Here is a 26,827-nt window from a genome sequence, read left to right on the forward strand (position 1 = left end):
TAGTCTGACAGGTCAGTGTGTGGGCCGGGTTTTTTGGCTGTTTTTGGGCCTGTTTTATAGCCAGGTGGACCAGCTTTTACAGTTGATTTCCTGATATTAACACAAGCATTGTGCATTAAACGCAAATGCATGCAGTCTCCCATAACTTGCAAAATACCTATACAATACCTATACAAAATTGGCTCAATTTGCAAATAAGGACCGCTTTTTAGCTATATAACTCACTAATGAAGGCCACTTTTATTTGGTGGTTGGGATTATTTTTTGTCTCAGTCCCTAGTTAGTCCCTGAGTAGCGCTACCCAGCATCTGAATTTCCAGTATTGTTTCCCCTACCCCTGAGGTCAATTCAATACATTGCTTTGGAAGGACCTTACCAATGAGCCCGGAGTAGGCCAACAGGCAGTCAGCAAAGTTCTCCTTCAGGCATCCGCTGACAGACCTCGGCTCTGACTGGCAGTTAGTAAGAAAATCAGCAAGGCGAGATCTGCAAGGAAAAGAAAGATGTGTTTACAATTTAAACCCAAAAATTGAATACTCATGCTCACTCTCCAACTGGTCTGACCATGTCATTTGTATGTGTGATTCACAGGTTGACAGCTTGAAAGGAGTCTACGGGAGTCTATTTCACTTGCACTCGCTAGTAACCCCTAAATGTCACCCTTGAAGTCAGTGCCACAGAATGTCTGGTCATGGAGTTATTGATAATCCTGGCGGGATTATTTGGGACACATTGAGCCAATGTTTCGACTCCCATGAGTGCTAGAAATTCGATGGAAGTGGTTTATACTAAATGATGTCTATGAAATTACAACTGCTCTAGTTTTTAAATGTTTTAACATACAAGTTCGTCATCAATCAACCAATCTGTATGGAACTGTGTGATGAAGACATGCGTACACACTGAGAACTGTATGGCATTGAATTGTGATAATGTTCTATAAAAAAAGACATGTCTAATAATTATCAGAACATTGGAATTTCAAGACACTTTTAAAGACAATGTCTGTTATAGACTTTTCGCTTCAACATTCCAATGTTTGCCTTTCTGTTGCTCTCTTATTAAATTTAGAACAATCTACCCTAACTGGAGGAAAGGTTCATACACTATTATCGCCCTTCTGCTTCAGCTATACCAGTCGTTAAAGGCCATCAAGAGAGTTACATGCCTGCAGTTCGGTCTATAACTCAAGTTCAGGGCCTTTAACAACAGTTATAGCCTTGGGCTATGATGCTGCAATAGTCAGGTAGGAAAATGGAAGCAAGGGACACCCTTAAACTCACTACCTCTGCGCTAGGAGTGGTGAGCACGAGGATGAATCAAAATGAATAACAGATAATAGACGATACGTAATTGACACATAGGGCCAGACATATAAAGTGTTACTGCGCAAAATAAAGTTTTATGGCTTATTAGAAGTAAATTTGAAAACATAATCAACACTGAAACAATGTGATGCTTTTTAAAAAATTACAGTAGAATCTAATGTTAAATAGGAACCCATACAGAGGAGTGTGCCGCTCCCACAAAGCAAAGTTTGCAGAGCCTTACAAAAATAGGCAATGAGCATTTCAAGAGAGGCACAATAACTTATTTTCTTATTCGTCAATAAAACCTTTATGTGTACATTCAAAATTGACTGTATAATCAATGACGTTACATACTAATTACATGTATATGATCTCATAAAATGAGTGGGGCAAATAATTAAGCGATAATATATTCTCTAAAATATCTCCATAACGCCTAGACATTGATAGAAATAGTTCCAGGGAGAGATGTTAGCAATAGCACTCACCATCTAATTATGCTGATTTTCAAATTGCATTCCTAATATGACATCATATTGAACTTTTTACAGATCCTGGTTACTAGGGCGAGGAAATGTCTTTATTTGTGTCCCCTACAGCCTATAAACGCATTTCTGGATTCTTCAATCATTCGAATAGAGGAATTAGTTGGATACCGTGCATTTACTTACATACGTACTCTGATTGCGATTGTGCACAGCTGATTTATAACAGGCTGATGTTTGGCAAGTTCCCCTTATAAGTCAACCCTTGGGATTTTTCTTTTTTCCTTAATCAGTTGTCAGCTCTCTTAAGACCTTGCAACCATCGTTTGGATTTAGTTTTTTTTAAGTAAAAACTAATGACCCCTAACACTATATGAGTTGAATTATATAGTGTTGGGGTCAGTATTTTACTTTACTGTTTCACGGTGATAAACAGCAAAAACATACATGTAACACCGGCGGATGGTGTTATTTGTACACCTCTGGCGACCCGTTCTCCATCGGGCTGTTGGAGGAGCAAATCAGCAATAGAGCCAGCGTAAGCTCTGCCGTAGACTTAGTTAAGGTCTACCCGTTTGTAAATCAGGCAGGCGGACATTCAGTTTGACACATAGGGTACCCCATCGCAATTGCAACGGAGTATCCTATCCACCAATCTCTAAATTAGGTCCTCTGACTTTTTACTAGAATCTGGTCAAATTGTTACCCTGACATTGCTAAAATACTTATGAAGATAACTCTCAGCCACTCTTTTTCATATGAATTTGGGTGAAGGGAAGGGGAAGTAAGAACGTTTATTTCTCTGTATATTTGTGAATTATTTTCCAAAAATCAGGCAATCTCTTTAAACTTTAAATAGTTTGCAAAGTTGTAAACAAATAGAAGGAACAATCTCAGCTGAAGGGAATTTTGTGAGGGAAAATCTTTACAAATAACTCTCCTTTTAGTTGTAAAATTTCTTTGCTATTTTCAATGAGAAAAGTGTGCCATAAATATTCATTCGAAGCTTGAAAATGTACCAAATACAAAGTTGTGCGATGTTGGGAAACTTGCAAAAAATAGCAGCTTCACTATGACTGCCACGATTGAAACTTTCCACATATCTTGGAATCTCCTCTTTTCCATCACACAGTCCAGCACCGACAGAAGATGGGCTTTCACTTTTAAGGCCATCAGGTGTGGTGAGTGTATCGAGTCCTCCTGCCCTAATGTGAATTAGCTATGGCATGTTCTAGCTTTTTGAATTGACTACAAAATATTCTGGGATAGTTGCTATCAGCTTGTAGTATTAATTTTCAACGTTTTATGCAGAGTAGCAAGGGCCACAGTTCTGCTTTCTCCTTAACCAAGTACTATACTATTGCGACTCCCAATGTACAATCCGCAAGATCTTACTTTTATTATCCTTGAAATTTGTTTCTGAATGTATTCTCTCCTACCTCAAAATTGATCATCTGGTCTGTTTACGATGGTCCTAGCTATGGTACTAGCTATAGTCACCTGCTGTGCCCACTTCAGAGTATACAACACCTCAGCCGAAGAAAACTAAAGGATGAAACTACTGCGATGGACCGTCATTTTAAAACACAATATGAAGGAGGGGTTTCCAGCACTGTTTACCATTACCGGTAATGTAGTTGCTTCTGCATGCCCTTATTTTACGAGGCAATTATTGTAAACTCGGTTATCAATCTGTAAAGTTTTGCTTCAGTTTTGTCCAAAATAATGCTGGCAGGTGTGAATAAGAGAACAGGCACTGTCACGCCTCTTTAGTCTTAGAAAGTCAGACTCGAGGCAAAGTTGATTAATGTATATATAATATATCCTAGTGATTTTTTGTCTTCTTCCACAGAGCCTGATGGTCCCTTTCTCTGCTTTCATCCAAGTACTGTACGCCCAGCACACTCCATTTACAATTCCCGGTCTAAATATTTCTGCAAACAAATTCCTAAGAATACTCTTCTGAAATGAACCCTACTTACTAGCCGAGTCTTACATTCTGCTCGGGGTATCTGTTGTAACTCTTTCCCAAATGGCTAACTCGTAATCTCACTGATCCAAATTAAGCATCAGCTGCCTTCTTATCCAATGTCCATGTCTATAGCTCTATTTTTGAATACTCACTCTGACGTTTTCCCCCCACAATCTCCCACAGTGCCTCACATACCCTCCTTGTATACTTGGTGATGAGGATACACACAATGCTGGTTAAAAACAAGATGTCAGTTTAAAAATCAAGCATAAGAGGACAAGTGGACAGTCCTGCAGCTTAATTAGCAAGACTACCATACCATTATCTTGCAAAGTCTGGAGCTACTGGGACATTTATGATAAATGTGCTCTCCTAAATGCATCAAAAAGGCTTCTGAAATGGGCATACTGCAGCAGGTTTACTATTGGTCATCTACACAAGTATGGATCTGTCTTCAAAATAAGGATAGGGGTACATGGAAAAGGGTCTGTCAATGTTTGTGTCCTCCCTATCTATACACCGGAAACACCAAAGACAAACGTGACCGGTCTCGAAGAGACTAAAAGGCCACTCACAGGAAATCACCCATCTTCTGGAACACCTTCTAATTCATGTTATGTTTCACAGTTTGAACAGGTCCAAAAAGATTCACAAAAAATTGCAGGTCCAAACTCCCCACCCTCCACCACCTCCCCAGGTGTAATGCTTCATCTTTGGCCTGCCCACGTTCACCAGAAAAAATTCTGAAGGTGAATCGGTTCCCCCTAACTCCATGGAGTAATTCTGAGGGTGGTCATTAGAGGAAGTAAGATCTAGAGAATATAAAAATTTCTAACCCCTAAATCTGAACCATTTCTATTCATTGAGGGTGGGCCAGAGGGATGATTAAAAACTATTGCGATACATGTGATTGCCTATTATCCCAGTCTCTAAATGGGTCGAAATGTTTCAGCCTCTACAGCCTAGAAAGGGTCCTTGACTTTCTTCAGGACCCAGACAGATCCTCACTTTCCTAACTTCATATTACCGTAGAACTCATGAATTCATCAGCAAGCATCCGCACTATACCTATAACTACATTCCTGCTGGACAATATGTACTGAGTCTGCAATATTTTGATGTCTCCAACTCAAAGTAGAGGTGCCCCCGTGGAGGAGTGTGTGGGGAAACCATTGAATTCACACCTTCGTTAAAGGTGTTCAGTTTTACCTGTGCAGTAAGGCGGACTCTCCAAATATACTAATGACTATATACTGGAATGGTTTTCTGCTACATAAGTGACAAAGCCAGTTTAATTACAGACTGGCAGAAGACAGTGCAAAATGGAATGACTCCATTTTTGACAGGTGCACAATGCTTATCTTATGTTGGCTGCCCTCCGGAATGCATCAGAGTGCTGGAACAGCAGCACTGTCGAGTGAAAGAGTGTAATATGTGCACGCTGGAAAAAAGGTATTTACTGAAAGCGCGGTTTAATTTCCCTTGGTGCGTAAGATATTGATTCCCACGGTCATTACCCCGGAGTTATCAATATTCTCAGGCAGATAATTTTCAGAGCTTTCCACTGCACACTTGTTTTTGCTCTTCACAACATTCGTTGAAACATTAGTTGGTGCAACAATCCCAAACCAGTTGTGCATCGAGTATTTATCTACGTGATATTGTATTTGATGCATAATCCGCCCGGCAACAAAAAAGCTTCTGAGAACGATTGGTGAGGGCTGACCCTCGCCAAGTGCCTCAGCCTTGTTCAGAAGGGCAGGGGTTATTTATCACAGTTAATCCTGCCATGATTCGAAATGTGGTGTCCCTAAACTCCAAGAAGGGCTGGGGTAGTGGCAGTATTAGCAGAACATCTCACAAATGTCCAAGGCAGTCCAGACATGCTATATAGTTGGCTTTCACAGCAGTGCAGCAACACTCACCACCACCATATGCCCCACACAAACCTCCAGCAGAAAACAGTCGAAATAAAAAACACTTCACATGCATCCACCCCAAGCTGACGACATTAACCATCAAGTATGCCACAGCATTCTCATCTCAGCATTTGAGGAATGTAGATGTTTCAGCTCCCCCATGCCTCCAAATCCCTCCATAACATTCAACCTAAAAACCTCAAAGAAAGAGTCTCCTTCCACCTACCCACAAGGAACCTCCGCTCCGCCGACCTCGTCCTGGCAGACCCCGCCGATCTGCAGAACCAGAACAGACGGAAGAGCCTTCTCCTACATCGCAGCAAAGACCTGGAACGATCTCCCAGTCAACATCAGATGGTCCCTCCACCCTGCACACCTTCAGGAAGTGCCTCAAGACCTGGCTCTTCGTGTGATCCGGAGCTGTACCCCTTCCCCCAGCACCTTGAGACCCTCACGGGTGAGTAGTGCGCTTTACAAACCCCTGAATGATTGAATTCAGAAGTGTTATGTCATTGCTAATTTAGACTTCTGCCACGTCAGTGCTTTAGGGTTCCAGGTTCCCAGCTTGCCAAGCAGTGCCTGGCCAGTAATAGGCGATCCCAAAAGTATGAGCTCTCCTGAGACATGTCTTCCTTCTGGAGGAAGACTCCAGGATAGTGAATGTTTTCCACAAGGGTTTTCTCACTATTAAAGACCCAGTGGAATGTGTCTTTTTACCAGTAAGTCCTTCTTGGTGCTCTATGGTGCCAGGTAGCACTAGCCGTGCCTTCTCAGTGGAAGGGCGCGCCACTGAGGAGACCCTCCTCCAAAAGTGACTTCTTGGTGCTCGGGGACTCAAGCTGTGCGGAAGTGCTTTGTCCTCGCCTCAGGGACACATGACTATAACCTTATTAAAGTAATGGCACATAGTGCTTTTGAGTGCCAGACAATGCCAACTTCCTCCAGCAGCCCCTTGTGAGAAGCAGATAACGTCAGAAGTGGCTTTCAGTAAAAGAGGACTCCAGTGATGGGAGCACCTTCCTTTAAAGCCATCTCAGAGCTCAAGTTGCAATCTACCCCGCCAAAGGCTTTTGCAAGGACTACAAACGTGGCCCAAAGGAAGGTGAAGCGAGCACACTTGAATGCCTTCTTCAAAAACTCTACCTTGGCCAGTTGATTTCTTCAAAACAATCCACAGAACAACAACCAAGCCATGGCGATGTATGGAAAATGCTTTCATATTAATTATAGTGCCTTTAAAAGATTTTAAAGGCTGTTTTTAATCAGTAGATGTAAACATATTGACTCATATTGTTCATTTATTTCCAGGAAACCACCACGGTATACATGCTATTGAACGAGGTTATAACGGAGTCCTCTTCTCGCAGCAACTGAACATCTTTTAAAAAAATTAAAAATAAATCACCTGAGGCTTTATATTGTGTTCACACATTCCTGATCTACCAGCAAAGAATTTAGCAAACATCTTGCGATATCAACTGTTTCTTATATTTGGGATAAACCTCAACCACGTAGCCTCAAATACTCATCACCCTTGCGTAGAAAGAGAGCTGACTGCACAGTCAACTGGATCAGGTCTAATTGACAACTGCACACCATTGGCGCTTACTGTTCTGCTGAGTGGTCACAGTCTACGCTTGCTGGGCTGCTGAGTGGTCACCGTATCTGCGTACTGTGCTGCTGAGTGGTCACTGTCCAATTCAATTCAATTCATGTTTATTTGTTTGATTAATTAAAATCTTACAAAACAGATATATATTTAAAATATCTTTAAGTAATCAGATTTTTAAAAACGTCATGCATTTCATAAAAACGAAATCTAATTAAAATTTTCTTTAAGATTTTTCACGATCACCGATAAAAAATTTACAAAAGCAGAGTTCATTGGTAGATCTTTCGGGTTTAGACAAGCCATTACTGCTTGTCTACAAGTCCTTATACCTCGGGCATTAAATAACCTCCTGAGGATTGCTTTCCTTTCTGTATCCAGGTCACTGTCTACGCTTACTGTGCTGCTGAATGTTCACTGTCTATGCTTACTGTGCTGCTGAGTGGTCACCATGTACGCTTACTGTGCTGCTGAGTGGTCACAGTCTCCCCGTACTGTGCTGCTGAGTGGTCACCATCTACACTTGCTGTGTTGCTGAATGGTCACTGTGCTGCTGAGTGGTCACCGTCTGCGCTTACTGTACTGCTGAATGGTCACGGTCTACGCTTACTGTGCTGCTGAGTGGTCACCGTCTACGCTTACTGTGCTGCTGAGTGGTCACCGTCTACGCTTACTGTGCTGCTGAATGGTCACTGTCTATGCTTACTGTGCTGCTGAGTGGTCACCATCTAAGCTTACTGTGCTGCTGAGTGGTCACCGTTTAGGATGTTCTGAAGATCAAGGTCATGAGGGAGTGGCAGAATGATGTGGAATATTCTGTGCATCCTCTCAATACTGATATCTGAAGTAAGATATTCACTAATTGCAAAAAATACCTCCTTTTCTATGTGATAACCCTGGCAATGAGGCATAACATAGGAATCCTGTGTAAGGGAAAAAACACAGAGGGTGCAATAATTATCACAGAATTTGAAATTCCTATCTTAGCGCGAACTCATGGTTGCAAAGGCTTTGTGATTTAATCTCACCTCATAATCAGTGTCAGCTGGTTAATTAGGTGCAGAGAGGTAGATTCTCACTAACCAAAGGTGCCTCTATGCACGTCAAAATACGCCCAACGTTTACAGCTACAAGCGGCCAGGCCTCTGGTTCCATAAGCCTTACTCGTCAATGCAATAGGGGTTTATAGGCTGGATATTTCTAGAAGGTTCATTATTGCTCATTACAGGTCTGTAATATTTTGTTGTTTTCACTTCCTGCTATTAACACCTTATTTCAACGCTGAAATCTATAGTCTGATTGATTTTTGCCTCAGGCACAGAATGTTCCTTTATTAAAAGTAATTTAGAAAATTGCATTGGTAGATCTCGATACATTAAAAACTACATTTCAGTTCCCTGGACAATCAAAAGTTTATTGCAAGGTGTTATTTTAAGGAGCCCATGAACAGACACACACCCTAGAGACCTTATATCTCTGGGAGAATAAACTCCATCCGGGTGCATCACTACAAAATTACCTTGTAGCCTGGTTACTAATAACTTCTAACCCGGCAGATAATACACTCTAGGATTTTACAAGGAACTATATGCACATATTAAGAAAGCTTTGGCCATGAAAATGTGAACAACTGGAGGATCTAAACATTTTAAAGGTCCATTTTGGTCTTGCTTAACAGTGCAGATTTCTGCATAACCTATTGTTATTAATTCTTAATATGCACAGATTTGGTTTTCGCTGCACCTAAAGGAGTATTTCTCACTCAGCACATGTTATTGGCTGTTTGGCCAAGCAATCAGTAGATTTGTAGAGTGATTCTTGTCAACCATGAGGGTTTCCAGGCGCTGGCAGGGATCCAGTTGATTAGCCGAATAGCCAGGCCTTCAGGGACTTTCAGGACTTTGGGAGAGATAGGGAGGTCCATAGGAAATGGTAGCTCATTTATTTATTTATGAGTTTTATTTAGCATGAACTAGACCCAAAAGTATCAGAGACCTTCTAGTAAGCACAACAACAAAAACATGAGGTATATCGAGAATAGATAAAAATATATAGTAATAGTAAAAAGGGCAAACGGTATGTAATGGGATATGTAGGCAAAAGAGCAGTAAGTGCCTGAGTTACATAAAGCATAAATAAAAATATAAACATTATATAGAAGGAGAATCCAATAGAGGGATGTGGGGATGTAAAGTTCTGAGGTAGACATAGTAGAGAATTCCAAGGGTAGGGAGAGTAGCTACACTGTATTTCCCTGAGGTAGTGAACAATTTCTTTGCTGCTATGTAGGAGAAGAAGTGATCTCCCCATCTGGGATGGTTCAAGTAGGCGGATTCACAGTTGTGTATGGCCTTGTATGCATCAGTCAGAAGCTTGATCTAGCATCTTTTCTGTACAGGGAACCAGGAAAGTTCCTTGAGGGAGGGGGAGATGTGGGTTTATTTAGGGAGATCCAGGACAAGTCTGGCTGCAGTGTTCTGTATAGCCCTGTAGTTTTGGAGGAGGTGAGCTGCGAATCCGGCTTAGAGAGCGTTGCCATAGTCCAGTCGGCTGGAGATGGGGATCTGGGTGAGGGTGCATCTTGAAATTTGGGATAGCCATTTGAATATCTTATGAAGCATACAGAGGATAAAGAAGCAGGAGTAGGAGAACGAGTAGATCTGAGTCATCATGGTTAGCTTGTTCTTCAGAATGATGCCTATGTTCCAAGAGTGGTCAGTGGGGTTAGGAGTCGGTCTGAGGGCAACCAGGATGTATCCCATGGAGGGCTTTTGTTTCCAAAATTCAGTACCTTGGACTTGTCCGTGTAGAGCTTCAGGCAGTTGTCCTTCATACAGATTGCGATATCTGTCATGCAGTTATGGAAGCTGGTCTTGGGTGTTGGTGGTGTCTTCGGAGAGGTAGAGGAGGAGTTGTGTGTCGTCGGCATAGGATATGAGGTTGAGTCAATGGATTTTGGTGATGCTTGTTAGAGGTGTCATATAACTGTTGAAGAGGGTGGGGCTGAGCGAGGATCATTAGGGTTTTTGCGTTCCTCTGGTGAGGAAAGAGGCAATCAATCTGAGATCGGGTCCTTGGATGACTACGTTGTGCAGTCTTGTGATGAGTGTGCAGTGGGACTGTATCAAAGGCTGCCAAGAGGTCTAGGAGGATCAGAGTCACAGTCTCTAATCGGTCGAGCAGGGCTTGGATGTCATTGGTAGCCCTGTCGAGGACTGTCTCAGTGCTGTGGTTGCTGCATAATCCAGATTTGGTGGAGTTGAGTAGGAGCTCCCATTACCGAAGTGAGGAGAGTTGTTGGTTGATGGCTTTTTCGAATACTTTGGCCTGGAAGGAAGATCAGTTTGTAGTTATTGAGCTCACTGGGGTCTGCCAATGGTTTCTTTAGTAGGGCGTTGACTTCTGTGTGTTTCCAGTCCTCTTGGAAGGTGGGCATGGCAATTGAGGTGCTGAACAAGGTGGTGAGTATAGCTTCACCAGTATTGAAGATGTAGTGAGGGCATGGGTCATTTGGTGAACGAGAAGACAGAGTTCAAAATGGAGGTGGTGAACTTTTGGGTGAGCTGGCTCCATTTGGTTGGTCGGATGTCTGTGGGGATTGCGGGGTTGTTGTGTTGCTTGAAGAACTTGGTGGCCTTGGACTGGGGTTTGAAGTTTCTGTAAATAATAACCAACTTGTTGTGGAAGAAGTTTTCAAGGTTGTTGCAGAGTTCCTGTGAGGGGGTTATGTTTGTAGCAGCTGAAAGGTTGGAGAATTCTTTGGCAATGTTGAAGAGTTCTTTGCTGTTACGGGAGCTTGATTCGATGCGTGATGCTAAGGTCTTTCTCTTCGATTCTCTCAACTGTCTGTGGTAGAGGTTGAGGGCTATCTTGAAGGTGCTCTTGTAAGTTGTGTTCTTGCTGGTGTGCCATCTCCTTTCATGTTGTTTACGGTGTTGTTTAGCAATTATGAGGTCTTCAGGACACCACCTAGCCTGCTTGGTGGACCTTCTGTGGGTGTTGTTGCCAATGGGAGCCGCGTTGTCAGCAGTGGCAGCCAGCATGGCTCGCAGGTGGCAAGGCGGACAGGCCGTGTGGGTGGGGGCAGTCACGTGGGGTGAGGTCACGCAGGGGGTGGTGTCACATATATAAAAAACATTAAAAAGAAATAAGCTTTCCTTTGTCCAGGGGCCCTCACCCCTGCACCTTCTCTCCTTGTGGAACTTGAGTAACAGGAAGCAAGCCCCTCTGACCAATCACAATGCTGCAATGCAGCGTTGTGATTGGTAAGCACCCAGGCTCCCCTGACCAATCACAACTCTGCAGTGTAGTGTTGTGATTGGTTTTGAGCGTCCTGGTTCAACACTCAACCAGGGAATGGGGGCCTGGGCTTGTTCTCCACACAGGCTGTAATGCAGGCTTAGAAGTGGGAAAACCACTCCTTCCCTGCCCTGCTCTGAGAACTGAGCAGCCGAGCCCACCCGCAAAGCAGCATGAAGAATAAAATAATAATAACTGAGAGTTTTTATAATTTTATGTTTCATCTTCGCTCTGCTTAAACGCAGTGGGGCAATTCTCCTCCGCCGTAGTGGAGGAGCTGTCACAGGCTGTTGGTGCAGTTGGTGATCCAACTGCTGAAGATTCTGACATTCTGGTATAGGTTGTTGGAGGATATGGGGTGGCTGGTGTTGAGGGCACTGATCCATGTAGCAAGCGCTATATAAATGCAATTACAATACAATACAATGTGTTCTTTGAGACTTTGCTCCAGCTGCGGTGGGGGCAATGGGTATACTGCTGCGGAGGTATGTGTGCTAGTGATGTTGTAGTGGACAATGGAGTGGTCCAGGTGAGTTCTGTGGTGCAGCATTGCCTGATGCAGAAGCTGGAGGTGAATATGGGGTGTAGCGCGAGGCCTGCGGTGTGTTTGGAGTCATGGACAAGTTGGGTGAGTCCGATGTTGGTCATGCTGTCAAGTAGGTTGGTAGTGTTGAGTTCATTGTGGTAGTTGAGATGGAAGTTGAGATTGTCGAGGAAAATGTAGTTGTTGAAGTCTATGGCGAGGGGGGGAGATGAAGCTGCAGAAGGCTGGACATGGTCTTGGAGGAGGGTAGGTAAGAGCGCACTGATGTTGGTTTTGCTGCCTGTTCGGAGTCTGACGTTGAGGTGTTTCATGGCTGGGATGATGTTGTCATTTGTTGTGGTGCATTGGATGGATTCCTGATGTATGATGGCATTCCCTTCACCAGGCTTGTTGATGTGGTCGCAGTGGGTAAACTTGTATCTTTGGGTATTGTGGTGGCAATGTCGGGCGCGGAAGTGGGGTTGAGCTAGGTCTCAGTGAAGAAAGGGCTGTCAGGTTTGTGGGTGGAGATGATGTCCCAAAACCCTGTGGTGTGTGTGTATAGAGAGCATATGTTGAGAAGGGTGCATGCAGGTTGGTGTTTTTGTTCATGTGGTGTCTGTGGTGTGTTTGGGGTGGGGCTAGTCGGGCTGGTGTGTGTGCTGTGGCAATGGGTAAAAGTGAAACGTCTGACCGTGGGTAAGTGTGGTGACAGAGTTTGTTGTGGCGTCTGGGGTGTAGGCTCGGTGATGGTGTACCTCCAGAGAGCAGGAGGGCCAGGAGTTGGGGCGTGGGTGCGGTCCAGGAATGGATGGGCACAGATGGGCTTGCCTGAAACTCAGGTGGTATCCTTTCTAATGAAAATAATCTAATAAGGAAACAAGGGAAGACCTATACTCCGCATTGTCTAAAGGTGTGGAAAGGCAAAAAATGTTTTTATATATAACCCTCACCCACTCTGGTAGTGGCATGCTACATCATCGGGTTCACCCTGACTCCTAAAGGTCAGGCCGGGCTCAACCATATTTCAGGGAGCTCTTTGAAGAGATTTTTTTTAATTTTAAGAATTCCTTATTCACCCCAAGCGCTCTCTTTTTTCATGGGGTGACTGGGAACAGTTAAAAACTATGAATATGAGGAGCAATAAGGAAACTGGGGTCCTTTGACCCTAATTTATAATCACCAACATGTTTCTGCCCTACTCTATTGGCTGCAGCAGGTCCTGGCCATTTTTCAGGGCAGTAACAGAAATAGAGTTCCCCCAGTGACGCACCTCTGCAAATTATACAGATAAATGCACATTCACCAGCAAATAAAGGGATACCTTGGGGTGAATGAGGAATTCTTATTTTTATTTTTTTTACTTATTTATTATTTATTTAAACACTTATAAAGCGCAACGAAGGCCCATGGGCATCTCGGCGCTAAGTATCTGCTAAATTCAGCCCTACAGGAGGATGTGATTATTGGTCAAATAGCCACGTTTTAAGGTGTTTTCGAAAGGACCATAGGGAGGTGCTGCTCTTTAAGGACAGTGGCAAAGTGTTCCAGAGCTTAGGTGCTGAAACGAGGAATCTTCTGTCACCCCATGAAACCAGTTTGGTACGGGGTACTTCCAGCTGGAAGCGATCAGAGGACCGCAGGGACCTGGTGGGCCGGTAGGGAACAAGTTGTTGAGTGAGAAAGGCCGGTCCCTGGTTGTGCAACGCCTTATAGACAATGCACAGGGCCTTAAACTTAGTTCTGTTCCTGATGGAAAGCCAGTGAAGTTCTCTGATGGTTCCTGAGACTGATTGAAATTTGGGGATATCACCCAGCAGTCTGGCAGCAGCATTTTGAATGGTTTGCAGCTTATTGAGGACTTTTTCTTGAGAGTTCAAGAATAGGGCATTGCAGTAGTCCAAGGTGGACAAAACCAAGGAAGTGATCAGGGTTTTACCAGCTGAGGCAGGAAGGAAAGGGAGGATTTTTTTAATGATTCGTAGCTTATAGAAAGCGGAGGAGGCAATCTGATTTGCGTGAGGGAGAAAAGTGAGACGGTCGTCAAACATGACACCTAGGTTCCTCACTTTGCTGACGGGAGTGGGGGGAGGACCCATGGACTGTGGCCACCAGCGGGAGGACCATTCTGGGGTTAAGTTTCCAAAGATGACCACCTCGGACTTATCCGAGTTCAATTTAAGGCAATTGGAGGCCATCCAATTCCCTATGGCCTGCATGCCCAGATTGAAATTATCGGCGATTTTTTGGCCGTCATTTCTGATGGCTAAGACCAACTGGGTGTCGTCAGCGTAGGATGTAAGGCTCATCCCATGAGCTCGAATGGTATTGGCAAGGTCCGACACGTATATATTAAATAGTGTCGGACTCAGGGATGAGCCTTGGGGTACTCCGCACGGCAGGGACAGGGTGGTGGACTGAAAAGGCCCTATGGTGACCACCTGAGTTCTTTCGGCAAGGAAGGAAGCCAGGAGAGTCCTAGCCTTGTGCCTAATCCCCAGGTCTTCGACACGGTCGATCAAAATGGCATGGTCGACCGTGTCGAACGCCGCTGACAGGTCCAGCAGTATCAAGACTGCTGTGCCACCCGCATCGCGAATGGTTCTGATGTCCTCTGTGGCCTTGATCAGGGCCGTCTCTGTCCCATGATGTTGGCGAAAACCAAACTGGGAATCATCCAGTAGATGGTGGATTTCTATAAAGGCTGACAGTTGGACATTTAGGGCCTTCTCGACAACTTTAGCCAAAATAGGCAGATTGGCCATAGGTCGGTAATTTTTGAGCTCGTTCCTATCTAGGTTTGGTTTTTTCAGCAGCGGCTTTAGTAGTGTCTTTTTTAGGTCGGAGGGGTAAACTCCTGTTTTAATCAAAGTGTTACAGATGGTAGTGATGGCTGGGAGCAGCACTTCTGAAACTGGAAGCAATACTTTAAAAGGGCAGGGATCAAGGGCAGAGCCTGATTTGATGGATGACAAGATATCCCTGACCTGAATGATAGAGACCTCCTTGAACTGAGAAAGAGAAGGGCCAGCCATGGAGGAATTTGCCATCTCAGGGGCAGTGTTTAGTGGCATTTTTACGCAGTTGGCAAAGACAGCATAAATGTCATTGACTTTGTTGTAAAAATAGTTAGCCAATGCATCACAAAATGATTGGGAAGAGGGGGGCTGTAGATTAGGCAAGCAGCCGGCCAACTGTTTAGTGGTCTCAAACAAAGCCTTGTTTGAATTTTTGGAGAGTTCAATTTTCTCGGAAAAGAACTTCTTCTTGGCATCTAGGATCATGTTTTTATATGTGATGACCGAGTGCTTGTATGTTATTTTGGCCTCTTCGGAATAGTGTCTGCGCCAATTCCTTTCATTCCTCCGACACAGCTGCTTTTGTGTCCTTAGAGTTTCCGAGTACCATGGGGCCGACGGGGATGATCTGTTTCGGGAACTTTGTTTTGACTGGACCAAGAGAGTGGTCGCGGATGCAACCCATTCATTGTATTGAGTAATTGCAGAGTTGGGATCATGTGACAGAGGTGGACTAGTTTTAATCAAAAGTGATTGTAAGCTGTTACTATCAATATTTTTCCAATCCAGGAAAGTCTGACGATGATTACCATTATCCATAGCTGTTTCTGGGGCATGGTTGATAAGAGTGGCCGTAATGACAAAGTGATCTGACCAAATGGTGGGGAAAATGGCAGAGACCCGAAGGTCATTTAGATTAGTAAAAATGCCATCCAGAGTATGGCCTCCTTCATGGGTAGGGGCTTTCACTAGCTGGGAGAGTCCGAAAGTTGTTAGGCATGCCTGAAGGGCGGCTGTATCATTATCTTCAATTTTGTCGAAATGAAAATTGAAGTCGCCTAATATGGTAAATGAACCATCCAGGGCAGATACTTCCAGAATATGACTGATGTCGGAAATAAATGCCGACCTTTGCCCTGGAGGACGGTAAAGAAGGATACCTTTGAAATTTACCGAAGGAGTAAGTTTAATGGAAAATTGGAGAGCCTCACAAGAAAGGAGCGGTATGTCGTTAATTTTGACCGCATAGATGTCCCGAGCAATTATGGCTATCCCTCCCCCTCTCTTATCACATAGATAGCATGTATAACTTGTTCTGTAACAGATGAAAGTAATTCTCAACCCTTCTAAGATCAGAAGTAGCTCTCATAATCTGAAATTGTTAAAGCTTGACTTTGGCGCACAGCGTCCTGCCTTTATTAGGTCCTAGGATGAGCGGGGCTTCTGTTGGCGGAAAGAATGGTGAGTGGGAAACCCAGACGGGAAAACTCGGGCAGCGGCGGTGTCACTGGATCAGGCTGGAATAAGCAGGAACTGGAAGCCACAGACAAGTGGCAGGCTAGGTGCCTATTAGTGCGGTCACGCTGTATCTGCATTAAAAAGGTCCTCTGGTAGGTGGGGCTTCTGTTGGCAGGGAGAAAGGTAAGCAGGAATACTCAGGTGGGAAAATCTGGGCTTCGAAAACAAGCATTGATCTCTTGTCTTTATGGGGCCATGTGTTTCTAATTAGAAACACATGGCCCCATGAAGATAAGAAAGTGCTTTGCGACAGCAGCAAAGCAGGCGACCCAGTCCGGATCGCAGGCCAAAGGATGGCAACCAAAAACCCTAATTTCCAATGGCAGGCCACCGTTTAGCCTAAACAGTGACACCAGCCAATGGAAATGAGACTTCAAGCCCCTTTCAGAAAGCCCACTCTCACAAAATCGCCGAGTAGAGCGGCGCTTTGAGCTGCAACGCCAAGCGAGACCTAAAAAACTTTACTATTAGCTTCCAAAATCATGCTGTTTAAACGACAGAGAGAATCCCTGCTGCAGCCTCAACCTCTTTCATTCAGCTGACAGTTTAGGAAAAATCTGGCTCCTTTTATTGCAACAGTGAGTAAATTAGTGAGTTAAAAAGGGAATGAGTATGCTTAAAATGATGGAGCTCTGATGTAAAATATCTCTCAGGTATTCACAAACATTGGTGGTTAAAAGTGCATTTCTTAAGGACATTTAGACAATCGGATTGTTCAAGCCAAAAAGAAATAAGACCCTATTCTAGATTAAATTGCCAGGTGTCGCACCCAAAATGTTAGTAGTCATGATAATCGTGCACTTCTGTAAAGACAAATTGACACAGAAAGGATGTGGCATCAGCGGTAGCCGTTGACAGGGAACAAAAGTGAAGGGATGGAGAGAGGGGGTTGTGTGGGGGGGGGGGGGCATTACAAAAGTTTTTTAAAACATACTTACATTCTTGCAGATCCAGGGCGCCTCTCCTCCATTGTGATGTCCCTCGTCTCTCCGGAACCAGGAAGCTCCCAGGCTCCCTGCCCTAACCAATCATTGGTCTGAGTGCCGTAGCTCAGCGCTCAGATGGGACCTGGGAGGGTTTGCATGTTTCTCAGCAGGCTGTGTAATGCAGCCTGGTGAGGAACATGCAAAGTGTACATGCCTGCTTCGGGCGGCCAAGCAGTCATGAACACTTTGGAGTGTGCAGCAACCACTCCTCCTCCCGGACATCATGGGAGCAGAGCCCTGCCCAACATGGCCACAAAAAAAAAAAGATAATAACAGAAATAACCTATTATTATGATTTTATTTTTGTACACTGCTGCGTGAGCAGTGAGGCTACCGAAGGAGCCGCCACTGCACCTCAGACTGATTCAGAGTATCAGTAACAGCATATCAGTGATGCCCAGTGCTTAATTTGAACCAGAGGTTGGCAGTGGGCCTACCAGCACTCAATTATGGGAGCCGACACTTATTTTTACTCAGACATTTCCCGAGAGCAAGAGAGAGAAGAACACACAAAGAGGAAAAGAAGGAAACAGAAACTAGATGGACAAACCTTCACAAAGGGAGGAAGCAGGAACCTGCAGGTGTGAGATAAAGAGGCAGGAAGTATCTGGCAGTTGATTAAAAAGGCCTGAGGTGGATTCAAGACTACGCAGCCTTGGTATTCTGTGCACTGACATTTAAAAACACTTGACGTGGGCTTCTGAACAGTGCTTCAGGCACCAGCACTCAGTCATTTACAAATTAAGCACTGGTTATATATGCACTGTTTATTCCTCACGTTGATCGCAGAATGTTGGTGGCAACTTCACTATGACAGCAAGTAAAAGTACCAACATTAACCTGCTCTAACTACTAAACATCCCAACATGTCAATGTCAACATCACAGAGCCAGGTGGCCAATTTCAAATGGTCCCATACATTCTAGGCAGCTGGCTAGTGCTGGGCATGGAAAACCAGGCACATGATGAAGGCCTGCACTGCCGTAGAGTTATGGGTGAGGCTTGGGAGTCATATGGTTACCCCCCCCCCCCCCCCCCCCCCCCCCCCCCCCCCCCCTCCAAGGGTCACTTGAAAGTGGATCTGGTTTAGATAACCTCTGCCTCCCTCGTCACTTCGGAGCTCTCGCTACCCTTGTAAGGAGCAGTCGCGCGTGACCGCTTGTACCACCGGGGAGAGAGCTGTACAGTCCCTGGGCCATTGATCTCGTAAACTAACTTCGACTGCCTGCTCGCCAAGCGATAAAGGTTGTTTATAGAGCGAAGCGCAGCGGTGATTTCTATCTGCGTGTCTGAGCCGGGAGTAGCGCTTGTACACAACATGTCGGCTAATGGAACACGAGGGACCCGGAGGCCGCGCGCCCGAGCGCTGCACGGGCCTGGCCCGCGCGCCTGATTAATGTCCTGGCTCAACTCTGCGCCAGGAAACCGCCTGTTCCACCCGCCGCACCTGCCTGGCCGGCCGGATTTATTGTCGCTATCAAACTGTGGCCACAGCAGCGACCGGAGTCCAGCGCCATTGCCTGGAACGGAGAGGGCGTCGGTGCGCTCGAGCGTGCGCGCGCGCCTTTGACTTGAGGCCTAGTGGTTACGATTTGCAGTGGAGATGAAAGGGTGTATTGGGCCACCAAGCGAGAAAACTTGCTTCCATAGGGTACTGAAAGACAGTTATAATTGGGGTGCGGCTGATCTCTCACGCATCTGCGGTGCAACTGCACCTGCTGCACTATTGGCAGGCACGTCCTTGAGCTGCTCGCACTGCAGCCTATGGGCTTGGGTTGCCGCTTTCCCCTTCACCGGGCTGCTCTTTCTGTGTACACCACTGGCGAACCTCCACTATTAGGACGTATACGAGAAGCAAGCGAAGCCATTAATGTTTCTTTTCATTTCGAGGCGCATTTCCTGTATACCATCATCACCTGTCAGTTTTTCTGGTCGCTTAAGCAAACGTGCAATGCTCTTGTACTTTAAATTCGACTGTTATTACAAATACACCGGGAATTTATGAACAATTCACAAGCCCTCCGAAGCAACATACAGCTATAAAAACGTGATGCGTATTTTCACTTATGCTACCAGGGAAGAAAGTGTGAAAGATACAAATGTTGTGTAAACTTTGTAACAATTTAAACAGGCCAGAGGTCAGGAGCTGCATATGACAATTGCATTAGGCTTCCCTTCAGGCACTAGGCATTCTCCACCTGGCAAGAGCACCCAGCAGGTACCAAATTCCAGCATGCACTTTCCAGGTCCACTTGATGGGTAAAAGAGGCACTCACTCATCAACACAGCACGCAAGTAGGTTACCCCATTCCCCACCCAGTCCTACTATGGCCATAACAGATATACTGAGTGCTAAATTAAAAAATGCTTTTGTGCCCCTGCGGAATCGCCAGATTGACGAACCGTGCCTAAGTCATGCTTGCAGGTCACAAGGGAAGTGTTTTTATTAAATATCCCCGTTCCAGCAGACAGCTCAGCAGCCCAGCCTCCTTGACAACTGCATGCTTTATATCGTTGTACGTAATCCAGTTGTAAAAGTATGAATAAAGGGTAAATCCAGGACCTTAGACACATACCTATGTAACACTGAGGGGCCAGCATTAGGCCGATATGCTCTGTATAAGCATGCATAGTGTAACATACCATTACATAGTGATGCTTTGAGCCATTGTACCTCCGTTTCCAGTTACTGTCCACGAACAGGTATCTTGCTGCTATAGCGTAATGTAATAAACTTGCTACAGAAAATGCCGTCATTTATGCATGCACACACGTTTTCTCACTCACCATAATGGACACTATGCCTAGATAACACATTTATGAATATTCTAGAAATAGAAATGCATTTCTGCCGACTACGGGTTGTCCTGATTGAAAATGGCGTGGGCCATGTGCCTGACTGCTATGATTAAACTTCCTTTCAGGGAGAGGCCCAGAGACGCAGGAACCCACACCTTTACTCTTAAAAAGAGTTGTCAATAACAAGCAATAGTACAGACGCCTCACCAGGTGTGAGGTGCCTTACTGCTCCGCCGCCAGCCCACGTTTCACTGGTGGACACACACAACATGCTGCCTGAACACTCTACGATAGGACTTCCTACACACCAACCCCAAGCATTACAAGTAAATTGTCCAATAAATAATTTCATCATTTAACCATAACAAAGCCGTGCTATTCACACACTGTTTTTTCTCTTCCACAGGAGAGAGCTTCATAGCAGAGTAAACACAGGTGCTACAAGTGAACAATTTACTGGTACACATTTAATCAATCCTAGAGGATGAGAAAGGCCAGAATGAAAGGAGGTGTTAGATACTGTTCCACGTGTTCCTGTCTAGGATGAAAGGGAGTGTGTATGCTCTATATTGTGAAGTGTCTGGTTATTCACAGCTGGACGGGCCTTTATTCCCGGATTAAATATTCTTTACTCTTCATGCAGGAGATTCAGATGCTTTATACCTAAGACTCTCAGTTTTCAATTTTTGACAGATAAATATAGACAGAAAATGATGTTTTTTTCTGGTCGCATTTATTTTGTAAACTGGAAAAATGCACAATATTTTGCTTTTTGTGAGTGACTCTCAATCATGAATTCCACACCAACGACTGAGCAAATAAACAACATGGGGAGTTAAACACAGGAAGAGATTTCCATAATTACAGGCATTTGTTACAGCATATTTTTATAAAATACTCATATTTCTATGTGGGAGTTGTATTTTGTGGTATGGGGCTGCTTAATTTACAACAGGAATCAAAATATGGAAGTATGTTTAGCAGTTTAATCAATGTGGAAATATACCTTTTACGGCTCTATTAAATCTCAAAACAAACTAAATATGGATAACTAGCAATAAGATGGACAAAAAATAATAAATATAGATAAATACAGATGGAAATGTTAAAATATATTAGTGTTGTACAGTATTTCAAATGTATGCAGTACAATTAAAACAGACTGATGTACAGTTTACATTGCCATTTATTGCAGTTTACAGAGTTTTTAAAGTATAGCATTCTTTATTTTCTACAGGAGAAACTTCAGCCAACATGAGTTTCATCCTTTCTAACACATATGGCTAGGACTTTCTCAAAGCGGAAAACAAATATTACATACATTTAGTCATGTACAGCCCCAAAGACATTTCGGGTGCTATGAATAAAGGCTGTTTGGTGAACACAGAAAACTAGCAAAGTAGTACTTAAAAAGATACAGGTGTGGTTACTCAAAAATGTTAAAAAGAAAACCGTAGGGGGATTCTTTGAGGAGGTTACAAGCCCTGCACGTCAGCGAGTGTAAATTATTGCCCTGTGGATGGAGGGGCCACTTTGTACTATTCTGCTGCCACCCCTGTCAAAGATATAATGGTATGTCTCACAAGTTTATGAATAGGAAACCCTTGGTCCCAGGCGCTCAGTCCACAGACTTATAGGAGGTAAAGGGAACGTGCCTCTGTGCTGTGGGGCTGTACAGATGGAACACACAGTGCCTAAAAAACAAGAACTGCCATGTTTTGGCCTTTCTTTAGGGCTTACATTTTTAAAAAGCGCACTGTCCTCCACAGCATCTAAAAATACAAAGTGACAGCTCCTGAACACAGCAGTCTGCCAATTGATTTGTGGATCACCTAAATCAACCATATTAATTACGTAGCCAGAAGCTCTAGGTGCAGCAGGACTTCCAGGATGAACTGGATTAGCCACTACATTCCCTAGCACCTCTGCACGACCGTCCCCCTCAACCTCTCTACGTGCTCATGCACATCACCTTTTGCACAGGAACCACCTTTTGGCTTCTTTAGAGAAATCCTTCAATTTCTCCATTAGCAACATTCTGCGGCTGCAAGGCTCAGAGGTAGAATTTCTGACCCTCAATTCACGGACTGCAGCCCCCAGTGAAGTTGGTCAGAGCAATCTGATTGATCTCTAAGAAAGTTATGCCTCCTCCTCGGGTCTCTAAGTATACAGGACTGTCAGGTTTACACAACCTCCGGGTTTAGACCGCTTCCAGATTCAAATGCGTCCTTCTGCTTTACAGGGTCTCCAGGTTTATAGAACGTCCAGTTTTATAGGACTTCCGGGATGAAAGGATTTCAGATTCACAGGATTTCCAGTTTTATAGAACATGCAGATTCTCACAGCCTCCAGGTTCACAAGACCTCCAGGTTGATATGATTTCAGATTCACACGGCCTTAACGATTATATCACCTCTTGGTTTACTGGACCTCCACTTTTACACAAAGTCCAGGTTGATAAGATAACGGATTAACTGGGCCTCCAGGATTATATCACTTTGTGGTCTAAAGGACATTCAGGTTTATAGACCATCCAGATTCGCAGTATCTTCGGCTTTAGAAGACCTCCAGGTGAACAGAACCTCCAGGATTAAAGGATTTCCAGGTTACGTGGCCTTCAGGTTTAAAGGAATTCCAGGTACAGAGGAACTCCATGTTCACGCTAGAGATACTGTGGCGCATTCGCCGTATACTGTTACAAGTTGCTATGTAGTGGATTTACATCCAATTCTGGAATCCTTCGATTTTGAAGGCCATAAAACGTGAACTACATAATGAGGCCTTTTTTTTACTACCCTGAGGAAGTTGTGGTATGAATTAATACAGACGAAACACGCAGGGGCGTAACACAGGCCTCTGCAGCCCTCGCGGTGCAGGGGGGCCCTCACCCTCCAGGGGGCCCCGTCAGTACCGCACTTCAGCTGGGGGGCTCTAGATTGAGTCCAGAGGGGGCCCCTTCACGTATCCTGCAGGGGGGCCCCCTCAAGGTTCGTTATGCCACTGGAAACACGTGTTGCCTGTATCGGCTGTATCATAACTGCAGAAATATATGATGACCACATGAAATGGATCAACTTATGCTGACTACATGAAATGGATTAATTTTGTACTTTTGTAGAAAATCTGCAAGTGTTGGAAAGGAATTGGATATTGATTGTCATGGACTGAATATTTTGGATTAAAAGTGGACAACGCGAATAAGTGTGTTTGTGAACATCACTCAACTTTGGACTTTTGATGTGCTCAGATTGAAAATCTGATACAGTGTGTCCCCTTCTTTGATAACTGACCCCTCCTTTCCTAGTAGCACCCCCATTACTGTGTTCTAGCAATTTTCCTTATATACAATGCAGAGTACCTTTAGTTGGTGATACACCTAGTTACCAAATATTCAACTGATAGGATTTCAGATTCACAGGAACTCCAGTTTTATAGCACTTGCAGATTCTCACAGCCTCCGGGTTTGGACAACTTCAAGATTCACATGCGTCCTACTGCTTTACAGGGTCTCCAGGTTTATAGAACGTCCAGTTTTATAGAAATTCCGGGATGATAGGATTTCAGATTCACAGGATTTCCAGTTTGAAAGAACATGCAGATTCTCATAGCCTCCAGGTTTACAAGACCTCCAGGTTGATATGATTTCAGATTCCTGGATGTCCTGTAAACCTCTTGGTTTACAGGACGTCCAGTTTTACAGGAAGTCCAGGTTGATAATATATCGGATTTACTGGGCCTCCAGGATTATATCACCTTGTGGTCTAAAGGACCTTCAGGTTTACCGACCATCTGATTCGCAGTATCTTCGGGTTTACAAGACCTCCAGGTGCACGGACCTCCAGGATTAAAGGATTTCGAGTTTACATGGTTTTCAGGTTTAAATGAATTCCATGTACACAGGAACTTCGTGTTCACAGGCCCATAAGGTTTACAGGATATGCAGGCTTAGAAAAGTTCCAGGCATGGATCTCTAGTTTTCACAGGACTTTAAGATGTACATGGTTCCTTTGATTTCCAGGACAGAATCTGGAGATGTTTATGATCTTATAGATCTTAGAGGACTTCCGGGTCTCACACCATTTCCAGGTCTTTCAGAAATTCCAGGACACAGAGAGATATTACAGCCCTCACATGGGTTTTTAGATGTTAGATGCTGAACAAGTCTTCCTTTGCTCCAATAATCTATTGGCTTACCATAGCTAATATGAATATCTTCTGTCAAGATTCTTCTTTACACACCTTCTCCCTTCGACTGTAATAAAAAGGTCCCCATCTGGTTTCACAATTGCTTTAATTTTCACAACAATAGGTTTCCAAAGCCATGTAACCATCTTCACCAATATTCATCTTCCTGATCTTTTTCTTTACCAGTACTAGATCTAAAATGTATCTGTCAGCAGTACGAGTATCCGGCACACGACTGAGGTTGTAGATTGACTTATATTGATGTTGTTTATGCTGAACTACATTGGTGCAGCTACATGCCTTATTGATTTCCAGACATTATTTCCTCATGGTTCACTAATGAATTCAATAGAATTTTTATCAATGACCATAGTGATTTTTCTCAAATTGTTGTTGGGTGCACAAACACTCACAAGGTGTACCTCAAGATTGAGGAATCTGAATATATTTGACGGTGTATCGGTGAGTACTTGTTGGTACTTGGCAAAGAAAACCCATTCAAAAAATCCCTTCACAATCTCTTTCCTTCCGCATGTCTAGTTTCTATCCCATCCAACTCACCCGAGCTGCCCCCCTCCAGTCTCAAGTCACATGGCCACCCTCGTGTGTTTGTTCTCCATTCTTTATCTGGAATCTAGTCTCAAGTTTTCTTTGAGTGTCTGATCTCCATTCTCTTGCTTTCCTTCCAAGAGCATCCTCTATATTTCTGTAAATGCCTTCATTGCCTGGTCGAGCTACAAAGAGATGTATGCAAAGCTTCCTTGCCGTTTGAGCCCCATTGAAGTCTGAGCAAGAGACATCCCTGAAAATTAAGAAATATGTTAAAAGACCCTCCTGGGCTTTTTCAACAGAGTTGAGACAGTGCCACAACATGCTGGGGTTCAATAATCAATAACTGTCTTTTCAATTTGTATTTTTCTTAGCCTGGTGCAGAACACTCTTAGAACCAGATGGGGTGCCCATTTTATTACAGGTCATTACGTACACTGCCTCCAGTCAAGAACTTTTCACCTACAAATTGCCGATTTTGGGTGTGTCTATTTAGACCAATTGTAGCAAAACAAGTCTACAGCACCCAGAATGCCTTATGCTGTTGCACAAGTTCAGAACTGGACACACTGTCCAGATAGACCTGGAGGAAGGTGGTCTCCATAGAATCAGGGCAATATTGTTCCATGTGCACTGATGGCAGATAAAGTGGATGGAGAGTAAATGAATGTCTTTTCTCGGGCTGCTGCGAGGGGCTGAAGGTATTAGCCGTGGATTGGCAGCCAGTCCGTGTCGCCCTCGCGCACACGTGTAGCGCAACTCGGCTGAAGGCAGCGGTTCCTCGTGCAGCCACGCTGCGCTAATTCCTTCTGGGAGCAGGCGCCCTGCAGAAAGTGCTGGAAGGTTCCAGTAAACTGAGGTAAAATGCCCAGAGATTGTCAGGCGCGCGCAGGGCGAGGACTCGGCCTCGCGCGCGGGACTCCGGCAGCCCCTGCTTCAGAGTCCAGACAGGCAAAGGCACCAAGCTGCGCAAAGCTGCTGCGCGCTGGCATTAACCGAGGATGATACAGAACAAAGCTAAGCTGGCTGCACACGGCCGAGCGATCTCTATAATGATGACATTCCGTCAGAGGCCTCACGTAGGGATCTGCAGAGCTAGACTAGCAGGGACCTGTCGCCTGTCAGTCTTTAATGCCCACTGACTCCGGCAGTGTGTGTGCCAAGCCTAAATGAGACACGGCGAGCCGCGCGTTAGCAGCTCAGAAGGGGATTCCGCGCGCTTGTCTGGATTTACTACAGCAAAGCTCCCTTTGGACGCTCTCCCGAGTCAAATTATCTCTGTTTTTTTCAATCTTGCAGCAGTGAGTTTTCGCATTCACGCGAATAGCACCGATAACGTCAGCAGTAACCCCACCCCAGATCCAACCCCACTAAGTCTCAAAAGGTGCACACGGAAGGCATCCCTGTTTAGCAGTAGCATCAGTTTAGAGCAGTTTAGTGCAAATAGTGCTCACTTGCAGTTTATGCACAGGCACATATCAGGAAACTGGGGAAATGCACACAAAGTGGAAGCAAATAACGCTTGCATACGCTATGCCCTGCTCAATGTATAAAACTGGTGAAAACCCCAACAAAATACCCGATGTAACAGAGTCTCCAGCATAGCACCTTACACAAAAGGCCTACACATGCCTCGATGCAGGCAGAGTTGTATTGGGCCATAGGGGAGCTGTTGATTTTTATTGTAGCCATTCGGGAGGATACAGCAACTAAGAGGCATATTTATGAGAGAAGTGGTGAAGCATGGCTGCACCGTATTCGCAAGAATGCTGTGCAGCCCTGTGTTTCCCCCTGCGCTGGAGCTGATTTATCTGCCTAGCACCAACGCAGGTACCCTTGCACCAAGGTGTCCCTTCCTGCACATAAACAATCAGT

At 44.5% G+C, this 26,827-nt stretch overlaps 1 protein-coding gene across 2 annotated transcripts in view; it reads right to left on the reverse strand.

Annotated features, from left to right (window-relative positions):
* GFRA1 (GDNF family receptor alpha 1) overlaps positions 1 to 26,827 on the reverse strand; it is a 414,744-nt gene that overhangs the window by 75,572 nt on the left and 312,345 nt on the right. For both annotated transcript variants that reach the window (XM_086922901.1, XM_086922903.1), the window contains one exon: positions 377 to 486. In XM_086922901.1, the coding sequence (XP_086779027.1) occupies positions 377 to 486 (110 nt within the window). The remainder of the gene's footprint in view (positions 1 to 376; positions 487 to 26,827) is intronic.

This window comes from Lissotriton vulgaris, chromosome 5, assembly GCF_964263255.1.
Source record: "Lissotriton vulgaris chromosome 5, aLisVul1.2, whole genome shotgun sequence".
NCBI lineage: Eukaryota > Metazoa > Chordata > Amphibia > Caudata > Salamandridae > Lissotriton > Lissotriton vulgaris.